Raw genomic sequence first — 16,149 nt, 5'->3', positions numbered from 1 at the left:
CCAGGAGTTCTCCTGAGTTCAAATACAGCTTCAGACACTTACTAGTTATATGATCCTGGACAAGTCACTTAACTTCTGTTTGCCTCAGTTTATTCATCTGTAAAATGGGAATAATAATAGCATCTACCTCCCAGGATTGTTGTGAGAATCAGATGAGATAATAATTGTAAAGAGCTTAACATAGTGCCAGACACATAGTAGTATGTAAATGTTAGCTGCTGTTATTATTATTACTGTATTGTCTTTCACACCTTGAATTGTCATTTAACTTTTAATGCGTCTAAAGAGTGATGAATTTGGAGTAAGAAAGACTTAAATTCGAATCCTGCCTCAGACTTCTGTGTAACCCCAAATCACTTAAGCTCAGTTTGCCCCAATTTCCTTAGCTGTTAAATGGAGAAAATAATAGTACCTACCTCCTAGGGCTGTTGTAAGAACCAAATAAAATAATGTAGCTAAAGCACTTTGCAAATCCCAAAGTGTTACATAAATTCTAGCTAATATCTCCCCAACTAAACTATAAGCTCTTTGAGGGCAGGAACCTTCTCTATTCACCTGTGCCTTGCAGATAATAGGTACAGTGAATAGAGTGCCAGACCTGGAGTCAGAAAGACCTGGGTTAAACTCTGGCCTCAGACATTTACCAGATATGTGACCCTGGGCGAGTCACTTAACTCTGTTTGCCTCAGTTTCCTAATCTGAAAATGATCTGGAGAAGGAAATGGAGAACCATTCCAGAACCTTTGCCAAGAAAACCCCAAAAGGGGTCACAAAAAGTCAGACACAACTGAAAAATGATTAAACAGTAACAAATATTTTATTACAGTATGCCTTGGGTAAGGCTATCTAGATGCTAGGGAAGCTTACCTCCAAGGGGGTTTTCTTGGGGACTGGAGAAGGCACTACAGGCTTCTTTAACACTACTTTTCGTTGCGGTGGTTTCTCTTCTGCCTGCTTCCTGTTCTCTTCTGCCATGGATTCAAATTTCGCCTTCAGTCCATGGGCCCCACTGGAAGCTATCAACAAGGGGAAATGGCATTAGGGTTGAAAGAAGGTGGTAATAGGGTAACATCAAGGGATGGTGATCGATGAGGTATGATAGAACAGAAAGGATGAAGAAGAGTATGCAAACTTGGAGTGGATTCAAAAGGGGAACGTGAAGGTGTGGACCTCAAGACCATCTCCTTACAGTCACAATTCAACCTAAACCTGTACCTTTTCCTATCTCTCTGCAAACCTTAAAGTTCCATCTAAACTTTTTCTTGCCCAGACCTCATTCTTCTATCCTCCAAATCTCTTTTCTCAGTCACCCTAAAACTCTTATTCTTCATTATCTACGCTCTTCAAATCATCATCCCTCCCTGGTGTCCTCCTAGGCTACAAATCCATCTTTATCTTGCCAATCAAATCCCCATCCCTTCCAGTTCACTCGTAGTGGGCCCCATTCTCTCCAGCTCCCACCATCTCCTGCAAGCCTCTTGTGATATCCTTGATCTGGCTAGCCCAGTGAGAAGAACCCAGAGGCAGGGAAGTGATAACAATAAAATCTGAGAATGTTCTTCTAGGCTAACCTTCCTAACCCAAATAGGAATCAGTTCTATAGTTCAATTCAATTCAATTAAACATTTATAAAAATTAAACATTTACAAATGAAACATAAATTAAATATGTATAAAATGGCTAGTATGCACAAGACAGCTAGGTGGTACAGTGCATAAAATTCAGGAACTTGGAGTCAGGAAGACTTGAGCTCAAATCTAGCTCAGACACTTACTGTGACTTTAGAAAAGTCATTTAACTTCTATCCACCTCAGCTTCCTTCTCTGTATAATGGGGCTAATAATAGCACCTACCTCCTGGGTTGTTGGGAGGATAAAATCAGACAATATTTGTAAAACTCTTTGCAAAACTTAAAGTGTTGTTATTACTATTATTATGCAAAGATTAAATATTATCATATAATAAAATATAAGTACAATATTGTATAATATAATATACATATAATAATATCACATATGATATAAATATTATAATAGTCATATTGTCATACAAATATAAATTAACATCATAAGATTTATTTAAATTAAAGATATTTTATTCATTTATTTAATTTAAAATGATTTTATTTTATTAAAATTAAAATTATTAAATATCATCATACACGGATTAAACACTAAAAAGTACCTGCCTCTACTTGAAGACTTGCAGTGATGGGGAGCTCCTTGTTTTATTTTTGGACAATGATATTAGAACATCTTTCTTATGCCCAATTGAAATTGGATTCTCTGTACCTTCTACCTATTAGTCTTAGTTCTATCTACTAGAATGATAGGTAATAAACATAATCCCTCTTCCAAATTAGGAGTGAGGCTAAGGGCTACCTAACCTGATCTGGATGGGAGGGTAAGGGTGAGCAGAGGATGGAAAAGTTGCGAGGTCCACAGGCAAAGCGAATGAAAACGTTGAAAGGATATTCGATTGGGTGTGGAGGAGGAACTTAGTTCTAAAAACTCACCAGCCTCTGTGGGTGTGGTCTTCTTATAAACTGTAGTGGGAGCTTCCATCTCACTGAAGCTGGCCGCACTCTATGGAAGGAAAAGGGGGAGGGGAAGAAGAGCTGCCCCAGGAGACAGGTAGTCCAAAGCTGGGAACATTTAGGACCTTCTCAGGTGAAATCCCTGGATGGATGAAGTTCCAAAATGGGTTGGGGGCCGATGTCCCAAATTTCTGGATAAGTGTGGTGCTGTGCTGGACTGCTGGATGCTCCTGATTAGCACGTGCGCGCACGCGCGTGCACACACACACACACACACACACACACACACACACTCCAAATCTTTAAAGAGGGACAACCTCAAATTAAGTGAGAGGCACTCGTGGGTGGTAAGGAGGAGGAGGTCAGGAGGGCCATCTGAGCTGAGGTCAGGGAGGATATTCACAAGATTGGAGATTGGAGAAATGATGGAAACTAGGGTTAGGATTAGACAACACAAGGTAACAAACCATAGTGTGAGTGTGATATAATTTTCTCCCTTCACCTGGGTCTTGTCTCCCTTATTCCTCCAAGCCCAGTCCCCCAACCCCAGTCAAACCAGACTTCTGACAAACCCACCAGAGCCCAGAGCCAAGAAATATAAAAGAAGGATCAGAAAGGAGTCCAGAGGTGGAGGTCTTGCCCTTTCACTGAGCACAGGGTGATAGACACAGGAGTGCTATCATCAACACTTTCCCCTGTCCCCTCACCATAGCATTACCCCTGTGATTGCTCTTGGTATAGTTTGTAGGAAACCCCCTTAGTACAAGGAGCATCTTACCTTGTCTACTCGGTCCCTCTCTACCCCATATTGACCACCAAAGCCTTTGGCATAATCTGCAGAAAAAAGGAGTCCAGGAGTCAGACCCAAGAGACAAAGCCAAAGAATGGGGAACAGAGATGGGGAGAGAGGGAGAAATATGGAGAACATAGATAGGGCATGACCATCAGAGACTTAGAACCAGAGAGAAGAAGGCATGGGTGAAGAGACTGGAACATGGATTGAGAAAAGGAAATGGGGGCCAAAAAAGTTATACAGGGACAGGAAGAAATAGATAAGGAATAAGAACAGAGGTAAGGATAGGAATGGGGACACATCCCTAGCCCTGGCCCATGATGTCTACTCCCACATTCTCAGCAACAGCTTCTCAGTGTCTCTCTCACAGGACCACTATGATGGACTCCCCCAAAGGAGGATGGTGGCCCAGTATTTCCCTTTTTGCTTAATTGTACTTGTCTTACTGTCTTTGGTTTGATTAGTTTGTTTGGTTTGGGAGAGGAGGAAGGAGTGGTTTAGACCTTTGATTTTATGACTGTAGGGTACTCTCCATGTAATCATTCTCTTTATTGATGCAAATCTGTAACTTGTCTGAACTTTATAGTTTTAGAGATAAGTCTGGGGCAATGAGAAGTTAATTGTCTTAACTCCTATCATTCTCGTGAGAGGCAGAGGTAGTATGGTATAGTGAGTAGAAAACTCATCTGTAGACAAGAAGACCTGGGTTCAACTCCTACTTCTGATACACAATAATAGTGTGTCTCTGAGAAAATCATTTAACATTTCAGTACCCAAGACAACTCTCTTAAGACTATAATTTGCAGGGCTGCCTATATGCATTGGTACAGAGGGTTTTCAGTTAACTGGGAGAAAATAATCTTCGCAAGTTTCTCTGATAAAGGTCTAATGCCTAAAATATGTAAGGAAATGATTCAAATATATATATATATATATATATATATATATATATATATATATATATATATATATATATATGAATGACAGACATTCCCAACAGATAAATGGTCAAAAAATAAAAACAGGAAGTTCTCAAAGAAAGCAGTCTAAGCTATCAACAACCATATGAAAAATGTCAAATCATTAATAACCAGCTGAATGAAAATTAAAACAACTCTGAAATTCTACCTCATACCTATCAGATTGGCAAAGAAGATAAATGAGGAAAATGAGAATTGATGGAAGGGAAGTGGGAAGATGGGCACACTGGTATACTACTGGTGGAGCTGTGAATAGGTCCAGTCATTCTGGTATATAATTTGGAATTATGCCTCAAAGTCACTAAACTGTGGATACCCTTTGATTCAATAATACCATTACTAAACTGATACCCTTAAGAGATGAGAGAAAAAGGGAAAGGACCCATATGAGCACAAATATGTATAGCAGCACTTTTTGTTGTAGAAAAGAACTGGAAATAAAACAGCTCCCAATAAATTGGAAATAGCTGAACTACTCATGGTAGCATATTATTTCACTATGAGAGATGACAAAAGGGATAGTTTCAGAGAAACTTGGAAAGATGTGTATAAACTGATGCAGAGCAAAGTGAGCAGAGCCTGAAAAACAATTTACACAGTAACAACAGCATTGTAAAGGAAAATAACTTTGAAAGACTTAAGAACCTTGACTAACCATGATGAAAAGACACATTGATGAAAGTGGAGGAGATTCCTCTTATTACAATTTACCAGCAACAATTAAACTCTGGTGTGCACCCAGACACAAACAATTTTAAAAAATCTGTATCTCATGAAGTACACTGTTGATTTGAGAGTGCTTGCATTAACTTTACTTCATTCTACTTGCTTCAGGCATCAAAATTGCCTGAAAATTGGTTCTGAGGAGTATTGGAAGTGTGTGGGAAAGAGGGAATTCTTCAGCTCATACTATGACTTTATTATTCTGTTTCTAGTTCCTTTACCCACTGCATTACTCAGTCACTCCTCAATACCACTCCTTGCTGCATCTATAATCATTCCCTCCTCTTATTATTCCCTTAATTTCTATCTCACTCCTAAATCAGCCTCCTTGGCCACAACATTTCTCTTCTACTCTCCCATCTAATCATCCCAGTCCACCCACTCTTATTAACCATATCATATCATATGCTTCCTTCCACATTCCCATCTCTAACAATTCAAGCATGGAATTTCCCCTGTGCTTCTAGGATACCCACTAGGGTAGCTTCAGGAGCAGAGGTATTCTGTCCCATCTGTCTTAGCCCCTCAATCCCAACACTCTTCCCCAAATTCTCCTCTAGACTACCTCCTCCTTTCAGCTCCTTTTGACCTATCAGTCTCTCCAACTCACCTCTCTGGGACTCATGTTTTTCTGTCTCTCCCTTGTAGTCATAGCCAACAGCTGCCTTGTCCAGTTTATCCTTCTCTACACCATAGCGACCACCAAAGCCCCGGGAGTAATCTGTTGTATGAAAGAGAGATGTCAGACCTGTCAGCCCATCTCAGAGAATGGAAAGTGTGAATGGGCCCAAGGGAAATGGGGGAGAGAATGAACTCAGTGGGTGCTTATGGGACAGAGCATTTCCCAAATGGAGGAGGAAGTGTGGAGGACAGGTTATGACATGCCCAGGTTTCTTCTATCAGTTTGAATTCAGCTGCCTCACCTCTAATTTAGTGCAAAGCACTCTTTCCACCCCCTTCTTCTTCTGCCCTTTCCTTTTGTTCCCTTTTCCCCTCCCCTTCTTCTGAACACGTGGTGAGGAAATCATTCTAAGCATTCTCTCTCCCCAGCCACTCCACAAAGTTTTGAAACTAGAGATAAGTCAGGATACAGTCATGGGCATAGTAAACTCCTTGAGGAAAGGAATGGGTCCATTTATTTTTGTATCCCCAAAGCCTAGCTCAGTTTCTGGCACTGTGGGCATTTGATGCAGTGAAGCCATCAATGGCATAGACACCTGAAAGCTGAGATGGGAAAGGAGAAGGCACATTGGGGCAGGAAGAGGTGTGGGACATATGGGGAAGGGTTCTTGCCTTTCTGAGATGCGTGTTTCTCCACTTCTCCTTTGTAATCAAACCCAACTGCTGACTGGGGAGGAACAAGAGAGGTTTAATCAAAGCATCATCTGCCAAACACACACATTCTCTCCCTCCCATCTTCTACTCCTACTCCTTGCCAAGCATTAGATTACACTGTGAGGGGTTCAAGCATGGGGGAGGTATAGGATGGTTATTGTGGCTATGCTCCCTCACAACACCAGACTCAAGTTCTTACAAGGTCATCATCATGGAGTGGTTTGTGGGTACTCTAATAGCCCACATCTTAAATTCCTTAATCTGCCACCCAAGGCCCCCCATCATCTGGTTCTATCTTCCTTTCCAGCCTTATTTCACACAACTCCCTTTCACACACTCTATGTTCCCTATCAAATTGTACCATTTTGTTTACAAAGTTACCTTGTCCTTTGCCATCACTACATATTTTCATACCCTGTTTCCCAAGCCCTGAATAGATTTCCCTCTCTCTTCCTATAGATATTCTTTTTCTGTCTCAAGGTCCACTTGACACATCATCTCCTCCATGAAGCCTTCCCTGACTCCCACCAACTAGAAGTGATACCTTATTCTTGAAATCTCTTGGAATCCTTGATTTGACTTTAACTGGATGCACTTAATTATGTTCTAACTTGTAGTGTAGCTGTTTGTGTTGATCTTATTCTCCCTGGTAGCTTGTAAAGTCCTTGACACCAGACTGTTTTTATCCACTTATCCCCAGTACTTTGCACAGAATATGAAATTAATAAATAAATATTTGTTCAGGTGATTTGATCAGAATTGACTCAATGCAATGCCTGCCCTTTCTGACTTTGAGGTTCCCATTGTCCAAAATGTCTTTTGACTTCTTCCCCTTGTTAGCTGTCAATGAAAATGCTAATAGATTTCCTTAAGGAACTCCCTGGGATGAGAGTGATGGAGAGATTCTAGGTGAAGGCTTGACCCATGGTTGGATAAAATTGAGGAGTGTAAACTGCCCTCTCCCCAGATACCTCAATACCAAAGGGTACCTTAGCAAGGTCTAGCAGGAGCTACCTCAGTCAATCATAGATATTTAATGATGCTTGCTTTATCTGTATAGTTAGAACATACATGGATCTGGTTCTGGACTCTTTAGGCAATGTCCCATCCACTGTCCACACAGCTGAATGATGTTTCTAATGCATAGTCCTGACTATGTCATCTCCCTACCCAATGAACTCCAATGGCTCCCTCCTACCTTTAGGATTAAAACCCAAACTATTTTGTATGCCATTTAAAGCTCTTCACAACCTGCCCCCTTCCAATCTTTCCAGGCTTCTTCTATGTTATGCCTTGCACAATCTCAACAACCTGGCCAACCAGCCTTCTTGCTTTTCCTCACACTTGGCACTGCTCAATCTCTTATCTCTGTGTCTTTGCCCTAGTTGTCCCCATGCCTGGAATACTCTCCCTCCAAACCTCTGTCTCTTAGAATCTCCAGTTTTCTTCAAAATTTAGCTCAAATTATACTTTCCATAGGAGGCTTTTCCCAGTTCTCTTACCTAAAAGTGCCTTCCCTTCTAAGGTTACATTTCATCTACATTGTATGCATCCTATGTATACATGCTGTTGCCCCCACTGGAATGTAGGACAGAGAATGTGTAGGTGCAGTTTAGCCTGAATCTCATATCTTCAAAATGAGGCAACCTCAGATGAAGTGAGAGGCACTGAGAGATGACAAGGAACGGAGGTCAGTATGGCCAGCTGAGCTGGGGTCAAAAAGGCCATTCTTATAGCCACAAGGGTAAGTGTGATGGAGACTGTGGTTAGATTAGACAAGCAAAGGTAAAGGACCACGGCATAGTGTGATACAACCTTGCCACACCTGCCCTTGGGGATTGCATCTCCCTCACTCCTCTGTGCCCACTCCCTCCAAAGCCAGGACTTCTGACCAAGCTACCAGAAGCCAGAGCCAAGGAGAGTAAATGAAGGAGCAGAAAGAGGTCCAGAGCAGAGAGGGTATCCTACCACTGCACTGAATAAAGGGTGACAAACATAGGAGGCCAGTAAGGAGCACTTTTCCCTGCTTTCCCTCCCTAACACTATCTCCATCAATACTCTTGGTATAGTTAGGGGGGGAATCCCCTCAGAGCAAAGGGGTGTCTTACCTTGTCTACTCGGTCCTTCTGTATCCCGTATTGACCACCAAAACCTTTGGCATAATCTGAAGAACAGAAAGGACCAGGAGTGAGACCCACAAGACAAAACCAAGGAATGAGGAAGAGAGATGGAGAGAAAAAAAGGAATATGGAGGACAGGAAGAGATAGATAGGGCATGACTATGAGAGACTTGGGCTTAGAGAGAAAAATGTACAGATGAAAAGAAAGGAATATGGGTTGGGAAAAAGAAATGGGGGCAAAAATATTTATGTGGAGACAGGCAGAAAGGGACAGAGAGTTAAATATATTGGGGAGAGCTCCTCCTTGTTTCTGGCCTATCTTGCTCACCCCCACCACAATAAGCCTCCCTAGCAGCAGTACTTTGGTATCTTGGTGTCCTATGATGCCAATGTAGTAAACTCTCCCCAGATGGGGGCTGGTGGCCCAGCTTCTCCTCTCAGCTATATTTTTCATGATATTTTTGTTGGGGGTGAGGTACAGTTCAGATCTTTGATTATATGAATGTTGGATACTCTCAGTACCCTGCTGAATATAGTAGAAACTCCCTCTACTGACACAAATTCAAAATTGGTAGGGACAATGAAAGGTTAATTGCTTTATTTACTTTTATTATTTCCATGAGAGGCAAAAAGCTGTGTGGTATACGTAACAGAGAACTTTGCTGGAGTCAGGAAGACCTTGGTTCAAGTGCTACTCCAGACACATACTGGCTTTCCACCCCTGAGTAGGTAGCTTTGTGATGGCCCCATGGACAGTGTTGGACTTGGAGTCAGGAAGACCTAAGTCCAAATCTTGACTCAGATACTGACCACCTGTGTGACCCTGGGCAAGTCACTTAAACTTTCTCAGCCTCAGTCTCCTCATTTCTAAAATGGGGGATAATAATAGCACCTATCTCACCTACCCACCTCTTTGTTTGAAGAACAAATGAGATAACATATACAAAGCACTTTGCAAACTAGTAGTAGTAGTAATACTAGTAGCAGCAGCAGTAGTAGTAAGTCAGTGCCCGGGTAACTCTAAGTCCACAAGGTGCAGATAACTTAATAATCTGTGTTGGTAGAGGGGTATCCTCACCACAATTTCCTTATACCAACAAAATCACAGGTCTTGATCCTCAAAAAAAATTTTTTTTTCACATCATGAAGTAGAAAGTAGATTTTAAAGTTCTTGCTTTAGGTGTATTTCAGGCTACTTGCTAGTTATGGTTCCAGGTTGGATGGACAGCAGAGTGAGAGAGTGAGGTAGAGGTAGAGGTGAGCCTGAAAGTATCAGCGAGTCATTCTGTACTTTGCTGCCTAATCTTCTTATTTCCACTTTATAATTCATCCACTCTTCAGGACTATCTCCTCACCTGTCATCATTCCTTTCTCATTCTTTCCCTTATTTTCCCCTCCATTCTAGGTCTTCCTCAGCCTCCCTGCCTACATCATTTCTCTTCTACTCCCCAATCCAATCATCCCACTCCATCCATTCCTATTAACTCTCTCACATCATATCCTACTCTCAGCACTCGAATCTCTAACAACTCCAACACGGAAGTCCCCCTGTGCTTCTAGGACACCCACTAGGGTAGCTTCAGGAGCAGAGGTATTCTGTCCCATCTGTCTCAGTCCCTCAACCCCAAGAGTCCTCCCCAAACTCTGCTCTAGCCCATGTCCTCCTTTCAGCTCCTTTTGACCTATCAGTCTCTCCAACTCACCTCTCTGGGACTCATGTTTTTCTGTCTCTCCTTTGTAGTCATAGCCAACAGCTGCCTTGTCCAGTTTATCCTTCTCTACACCATAGCGACCACCAAAGCCCCGGGAGTAATCTGTTGAATGAGAGAGAGATGTCAGACCTGTCAGCCCATCTCAGAGAATGGAAAGTGTGAATGGGCCCAAGGGAAATGGGGGAGAGAATGAACTCAGTGGGTGCTTATGGGACAGAGCATTTCCCAAGTGGAGGAGGAAGTGTGGAGGACAGGTTTCTTCTATCAGTTTGAATTCAGCTGCCTCACCTCTAATTTAGTGCAAAGCACTCTTTCCACCCCCTTCTTTCTCTGTCCTTTCCTTTTGTTCCTCTTCTCCTTTTCCTATTCCCAGACAACTTCACCTGAATTATCCCTCCACACCCCACCTTCTAGAGTGTTTGAAAATTTGTTCCTCTTCTCCTTTTCCTATTCCCAGACAACTTCACCTGAATTATCCCTCCACACCCCACCTTCTAGAGTGTTTGAAAATCTAGGGATAAGTCAGGACACAAGGAATAGAAACAGTAGACAGGAGCAATTTCAATTTTGTCTTTATTCCCAATGTCTAGAAAGGCAGCATGGAAAAATGGATAGAAAGCTGACCTTTGACCGAGGAAGACCTGACACATACTGAGTATATGACCCTGGGCAAGTCACTTAACTTCTCAGTGAATTTACTGAAAAATGACCAACCTCTATTGGTGAAGAATATTCCTCATTTGAAAACTGCTTATGTCAATGAAATCACAGGTCCAGCCTCATCCCTCACCCATCCCCAAAGTCTAGCATAGTGTCAGGTAAACAGCAAGCACTTAAAAAATGTTTATTGACTGATGATGTAGTAAAACCGTATCTGGTATGGACACCTGAACGCTAAGATGAGGAGGGATTTGGCAAGTCAGGGCAGAGGTGACCATAAGGAAGAGATACAGGACTGATAGGGAAGGCTCCTTGCCTTTCTGAGATGTGTGTTTCTCCACTTCTCCTTTGTAATCAAACCCAACTGCTGACTGAGAAGAAAGAAGGACGATTTAATCAACATATCAAATGCTAAACAGGAACATTCTCTTTTTCCCACCCTCTTATTCCACTCCCTGCCAAAGATTGGGCTGTGAGGGGTTCCCAGCACTAATGAGGATTTACTGGGGAAGAGGAGAGAGTCCTGACCTGTACCCTACCCTATCCCTAGATTCAAGTTCCTACCAAATTAGCATCGCAGAGAAGTTTGTAGGGTCTCTAACGTCACACATCTCAAATTCCTTCATCTGTCATCCAAGGCCCGCCATGACCTAGTTCTAAATACCTTTGTAGCCTTATTTCATATAACTCCCTTTCATGTGCCCTTCACTCCTGCCAAATTGGACCGTCCATCTCTTTACATTTTCATACCTTATTTCCCAGGCTCAGAATGTACCTCCCTACGTCTCTGGCTACCAACAGTCTTTTATTTCAAGGTCCAGTTTACATTCTACCTCCATGAAGCACTCTCTGATTCCCACCAATGATCCCTTTGAATCTTTTGGGATGCTTACTTTGAACTCCCATGCACTTGATTTATGTACTAGGCTGGTCGGCACATGGATCTGATTTGGGCATATTTAGGCAAGGCACCTCAATTGCATCCATTACAGGGCGGCCAAAGTAATTTTCTTTAAGCACAGAGGTATGACCATCTCATTACTCAATTTAACTCCATTAACCCATTCTTATATCTAGGATGAAATGAAAGTTCCTCTAGTTGGCATTCTAAGCTCTTCATAATCTGGTCCCTTCCTATCCTTCTAATGACAGGCTTATACATGACTGTGCTCCATGAACTTAGCAGCACAGCCATACTACCCTACTTGTTATTCCTCACATACAACCATTCATTTCCTATCTCCATGCTTTTGCACTGGCTATCCTCTATGCCTGGAATGCTTCCTCTCTTCACCTCCATCTTTTAGAATCCCTAGCTTCCTTCTAGGCTCAGCTCAGACACCAGCCTCTGCAGCAGACTGTACCCAAGTACCTTCCATCTACTTTGTATGCATCTTTGTACATACCTAGTTTTGTACATGTTGTCTCCCTCATTAGAATATAAGCTTCTTGAGGGCAGGGATATATTTGTTTTATTCTTTCTATCCTCGGCACTTGACACAGTGATAGGATGGCACATGATAGTGCTTAATAAATGATTTCTGTATTTACTGAACCATTATCCCCAGGTATGTCCTGAAACTTCTTTCCTGTCTCCCCACCCCCATACCCAGGATCATTTTCCAGACCTAGACTATACGCTTCAGTAGTTAGACAGAGGTGCCTATATTCCAGTCATATATTTTATATGCTTTCCAGGGAAGCAAAGGGTATCCCTTACCTTGTCTGCCCGGTCTCTCTCAACTCCATATTTGCCCCCGAACCCTTTAGCAGCATCTGTCTGAGAAGAGTGCTTCTCCACATCAGCAACATACTCATGGCCCAGTGCACTCTGCAAAGGCCAAGAAGAGAGTCAATCGAGATCAACATAAACAGGAACAGAAACAAATAGGAAGATATAGGGCAAGGAACAGGCAGGCAGAGACAGGACTGGCAAAGATAAAATGTAAAAACACACACCAAAATTCTAGCCTGTGTCAGACTCGTGGTCCGTGTAGGTGGGGTGGAAGCCTCTCTTTCAGGAGGATCCCATTGCTTTGGGTACATCCCTTTTTTCCTGCTTGATCTAATCTTCCCTCACCCCTCGACCTTTCCTAGAATACCCCCACCCCTATTGCCTGTAAACTCCCTTGCTTCATCCTTATAAAGATAGAATCTCACTGATGAATTCCCAGCATCTCCCTTCTTGTGACACTTGAGCTAGAACTTGGCCCTTGAAATAAAACTCATGGCCCTTGGCTGCCTCTTCAAAATTCTCTGTTGTGGAGAGGATGGAGGACCCAGGAGGTTCCTCCCCCCAGTGTAATAGAAGGTGTGGCTGAGAACTTTCAAAATCAGGTCTAGAGAAGTCTTCCTGCAAGGCTATTGATGATACGCCCCTGCTACTGGGCAGACTTAAAAGGTCATCACATATTTCTTGTAGCATCACTGCCCTGCTCTGGTTTGGAGGTGTTAGGATAGTGTCCTAATCACTGGGACTAATGTGTGAAGATTGAGAATTACCCTGGCTGTCTCTTTTCCTTGCTGCCCTGCCCCTAGGTGTGCCAAGCCATCCTTTGTGAGAGTTAAAAGGCCAACAGTTTTATCTAGTTTATCATCTAGAGAGGTAGCAGGGTGGTATTAGTTGATAATCAGGAAGACCTCTTGGAGTCTCATCTCTGCCATAGACTATGTGACCCTGGTACAGTCACTTCTCAACTTCCAGGCAACTCTCTAATAAGAGCATTTATATCTCACCTAAAGGTCTGAAAAAGCACTTTACACGTGTTGATTTATTTGATCCTCACAACAACCCTGGGAGGTAGATGTCATTATTATTCCCATGTTTCAGTTGAGAAAACTGAGGCTAAAAGGTAAAGTGACTTGGTCACAGAGCTAGTAAGTGTCTAAGGTAGGAGCTGAACTCAGGTCTTCCTGACTGCAGGTCTGGCAATCTCTGCACTATGGTGCCACTTAGCAGGTCAGAGCCACCTAAGACCATAAATTGAAAAGAATACCAATTTGTGTTGATTGAGGAAGTTCCATATACTCATGAAAATCACAGACCTAGCTTAAAGAAAGAATCTGTTATTTGGTGTGATTCTTTTGTGAAAGTTCTCTTTAAATCACACAGATGGAATGTGTGACATTGTCCTCACAAATGAGGAATACAAATGTAACTTGACAAGTCATTTTTATATGATTACGAATCAATTGTTTACGACCCTTCTATAGAGTGGACTGAAACAGGTAGAGAGGGCAAATACTGAATGGGCAGAGTGATACCTAAAGCAGAGGGGAGGCAAACGCTGACCTAAACGTGCAAGACCAGAATTCTTAACCTTTTTCAAATTATGGGCCCCTTTGACAGTCAGGTGAGAGCCCTATGGACCCTCTCTCAGTCACATTTAGTAATCTTATTCATAATAAAAGGAAATGCTAAATTTCTAGTAGGCACACTAGATACAGAGCACCAGACCCGCAGTTAGGAAGACCTGAGTTTCAGACTCAAACGCTCACTGGCTGTGTGACCCTGGGTAAGTCCTTTAACCTTTCTCAGCCTTGGTTTCCTTATCTTTAAAATGGAGATAATAATAACACCTACCTTACAGAATTGTTGTGAATATTAAATGAGACTACATCTGTAAAGTGCTTTGTGAACATTAAAACACTATTTAAATGCCAACTAATTTGTGTCATGAGTTTCTTTGGCAGTTATGGTGAAAACCTCTCCGAATAATGTTTTAAATGCATAAAATAAAATATATAAGATTACAAAGAAAGCCAATTATATTTAAATACAGTTATCAGAATACTTTAAAGAAACAAGTTCACAGATCTGAGGTTAAGAACCCCTGAGTTAGAGGTTAGTGAAAATAAGATGTAATTTTCCCCATCCAAGTTCATAGACTACCTGAAATCTATCCACACACCCTAGGTGAAGAGCCCTGATAAAGACAAAAACCTAAGATGTCTGGAGGTCATTGTTAAGATTCAGAAGTAAGGCCATGCCATGCCTTGATGAGTAAGCTGGATAAAGCTAAGGAAAACACAAGCCCAGTAAACTCTCCATTTTCCATCCTCTAGGTAGGGCACCAGAAATGGGGCTGATGCAAAATGGCAGATACTTCAATCATTTCTCTTTGATTCTGAAATGCACTTCTCTTCTTATTTTTGCAAACAGATGTATCTAATGTTCTGAGGATTCACAATACAAAATGAAGCCACAAGGATAAAACAAACCAACTGAATAAGAAAAAGTCTTTAAGTTTTTTGGTTTCTTTTCCTCTCTTTGCTGGTCTCTTCTCCCCACTCCATGCTGAGGATAAACAATAACACTTCTCAGGCTGAACAAAAACACCAAGTAAAGATGAGCTTGTTTTACAGTATTTATTTCTCATGGTGCAGAGAACAAGCTTACTTTGCTTGTTAAATAGAGGATGAGTTGTCCATTTGGCTTGATTTCCAACCCACTCCTAAACCTGCTGCCACTTCTGCCCTAGGATTATAGCAGAGAATTAAATGTACAATGAAAACCAGCAGAATTTCCCTTGAAGAGAAACTCAAGATTCTTCAGCATGATTTTTATTGCTTCCCGGAAGGGAGGACAGATGTCTTTTTTCCCTTAAGTCTAGGTTCCAGTTCTGCTGTTTACTCCTTGTGATATCTTATGCAGGTCCCTTAACTCTCTGGGGCTCACTTACCTCATGTGTAAAATAAAAAGTTTGGATTAGAGGGGTTCTTAATGTAGAGTCTATGAACTCCCTTTTTAAAAAATATCTTGATAACCAGGTTTCATGGAACTGGTTTCCTTTGTAATCCTGCATATTTTGTTTCACGCATTTAGAATAATTATTCTGAGAGGGGTGCATAGGCTGCTCCAGAATGCCAAAGGGGTCCATGAAAAAACAACTAAGAACCCTTAGACTAGATGATCTCTAACATCTCTTCCAGCTCAGAATCCTGTCATCCTATAACTGGAGGAGCAGAGCTATCTGCAAAGTTTCGATGGAAGTCAAAAGTTAAGACTGATACAACATGCAAACTTTTGTTTTTTAACATGAAAAGTTTCTGAACCAGCTAATCATAAAGTAAAGCCTAGGTTTTTCACAATAGCCTTGGGTTGCTATAAGTATTTTAAATGGTTCTGTTTTTATAATATGTACCCAAATAAGAATATTAAAAAGTCACAGAAAACATAAAAGCAAAGCAAACAAAAAAATGCCAAAAACATTAAAAACAATAAATAGGAAAATAATTTTTCCTCACAAATCAAATTTCAAGGTTATATTAGCTAGATCAATAAGAGGCT

General features: G+C 41.6%; 1 protein-coding gene across 4 annotated transcripts in view; it reads right to left on the bottom strand.

Moving 5' to 3' along the window:
- Window positions 1–16,149, bottom strand: part of HCLS1 (hematopoietic cell-specific Lyn substrate 1) — a 38,106-nt gene that overhangs the window by 3,189 nt on the left and 18,768 nt on the right. For 3 of the 4 annotated variants that reach the window (XM_020985918.2, XM_020985919.2, XM_078146730.1), the window contains exons 5-13: window positions 12,580–12,690; window positions 11,176–11,230; window positions 10,191–10,301; window positions 8,476–8,531; window positions 6,326–6,380; window positions 5,643–5,753; window positions 3,315–3,370; window positions 2,516–2,585; window positions 868–1,016 (exon numbers count right to left, since the gene is read on the bottom strand). In XM_020985918.2, the coding sequence (XP_020841577.1) occupies window positions 868–1,016; window positions 2,516–2,585; window positions 3,315–3,370; window positions 5,643–5,753; window positions 6,326–6,380; window positions 8,476–8,531; window positions 10,191–10,301; window positions 11,176–11,230; window positions 12,580–12,690 (774 nt within the window). The remainder of the gene's footprint in view (window positions 1–867; window positions 1,017–2,515; window positions 2,586–3,314; window positions 3,371–5,642; window positions 5,754–6,325; window positions 6,381–8,475; window positions 8,532–10,190; window positions 10,302–11,175; window positions 11,231–12,579; window positions 12,691–16,149) is intronic. The other variant, XM_078146731.1, reaches the window with a different exon arrangement.

The sequence above is a fragment of the Phascolarctos cinereus genome, unplaced genomic scaffold (assembly GCF_003287225.1).
Source record: "Phascolarctos cinereus isolate Bilbo 61053 unplaced genomic scaffold, phaCin_HiC Scaffold_726;HRSCAF=1367, whole genome shotgun sequence".
Lineage (NCBI taxonomy): Eukaryota > Metazoa > Chordata > Mammalia > Diprotodontia > Phascolarctidae > Phascolarctos > Phascolarctos cinereus.
The sequence above is the reverse complement of the archived record's forward strand: the minus strand, read 5'-3'. Positions and strand labels throughout refer to the sequence as shown.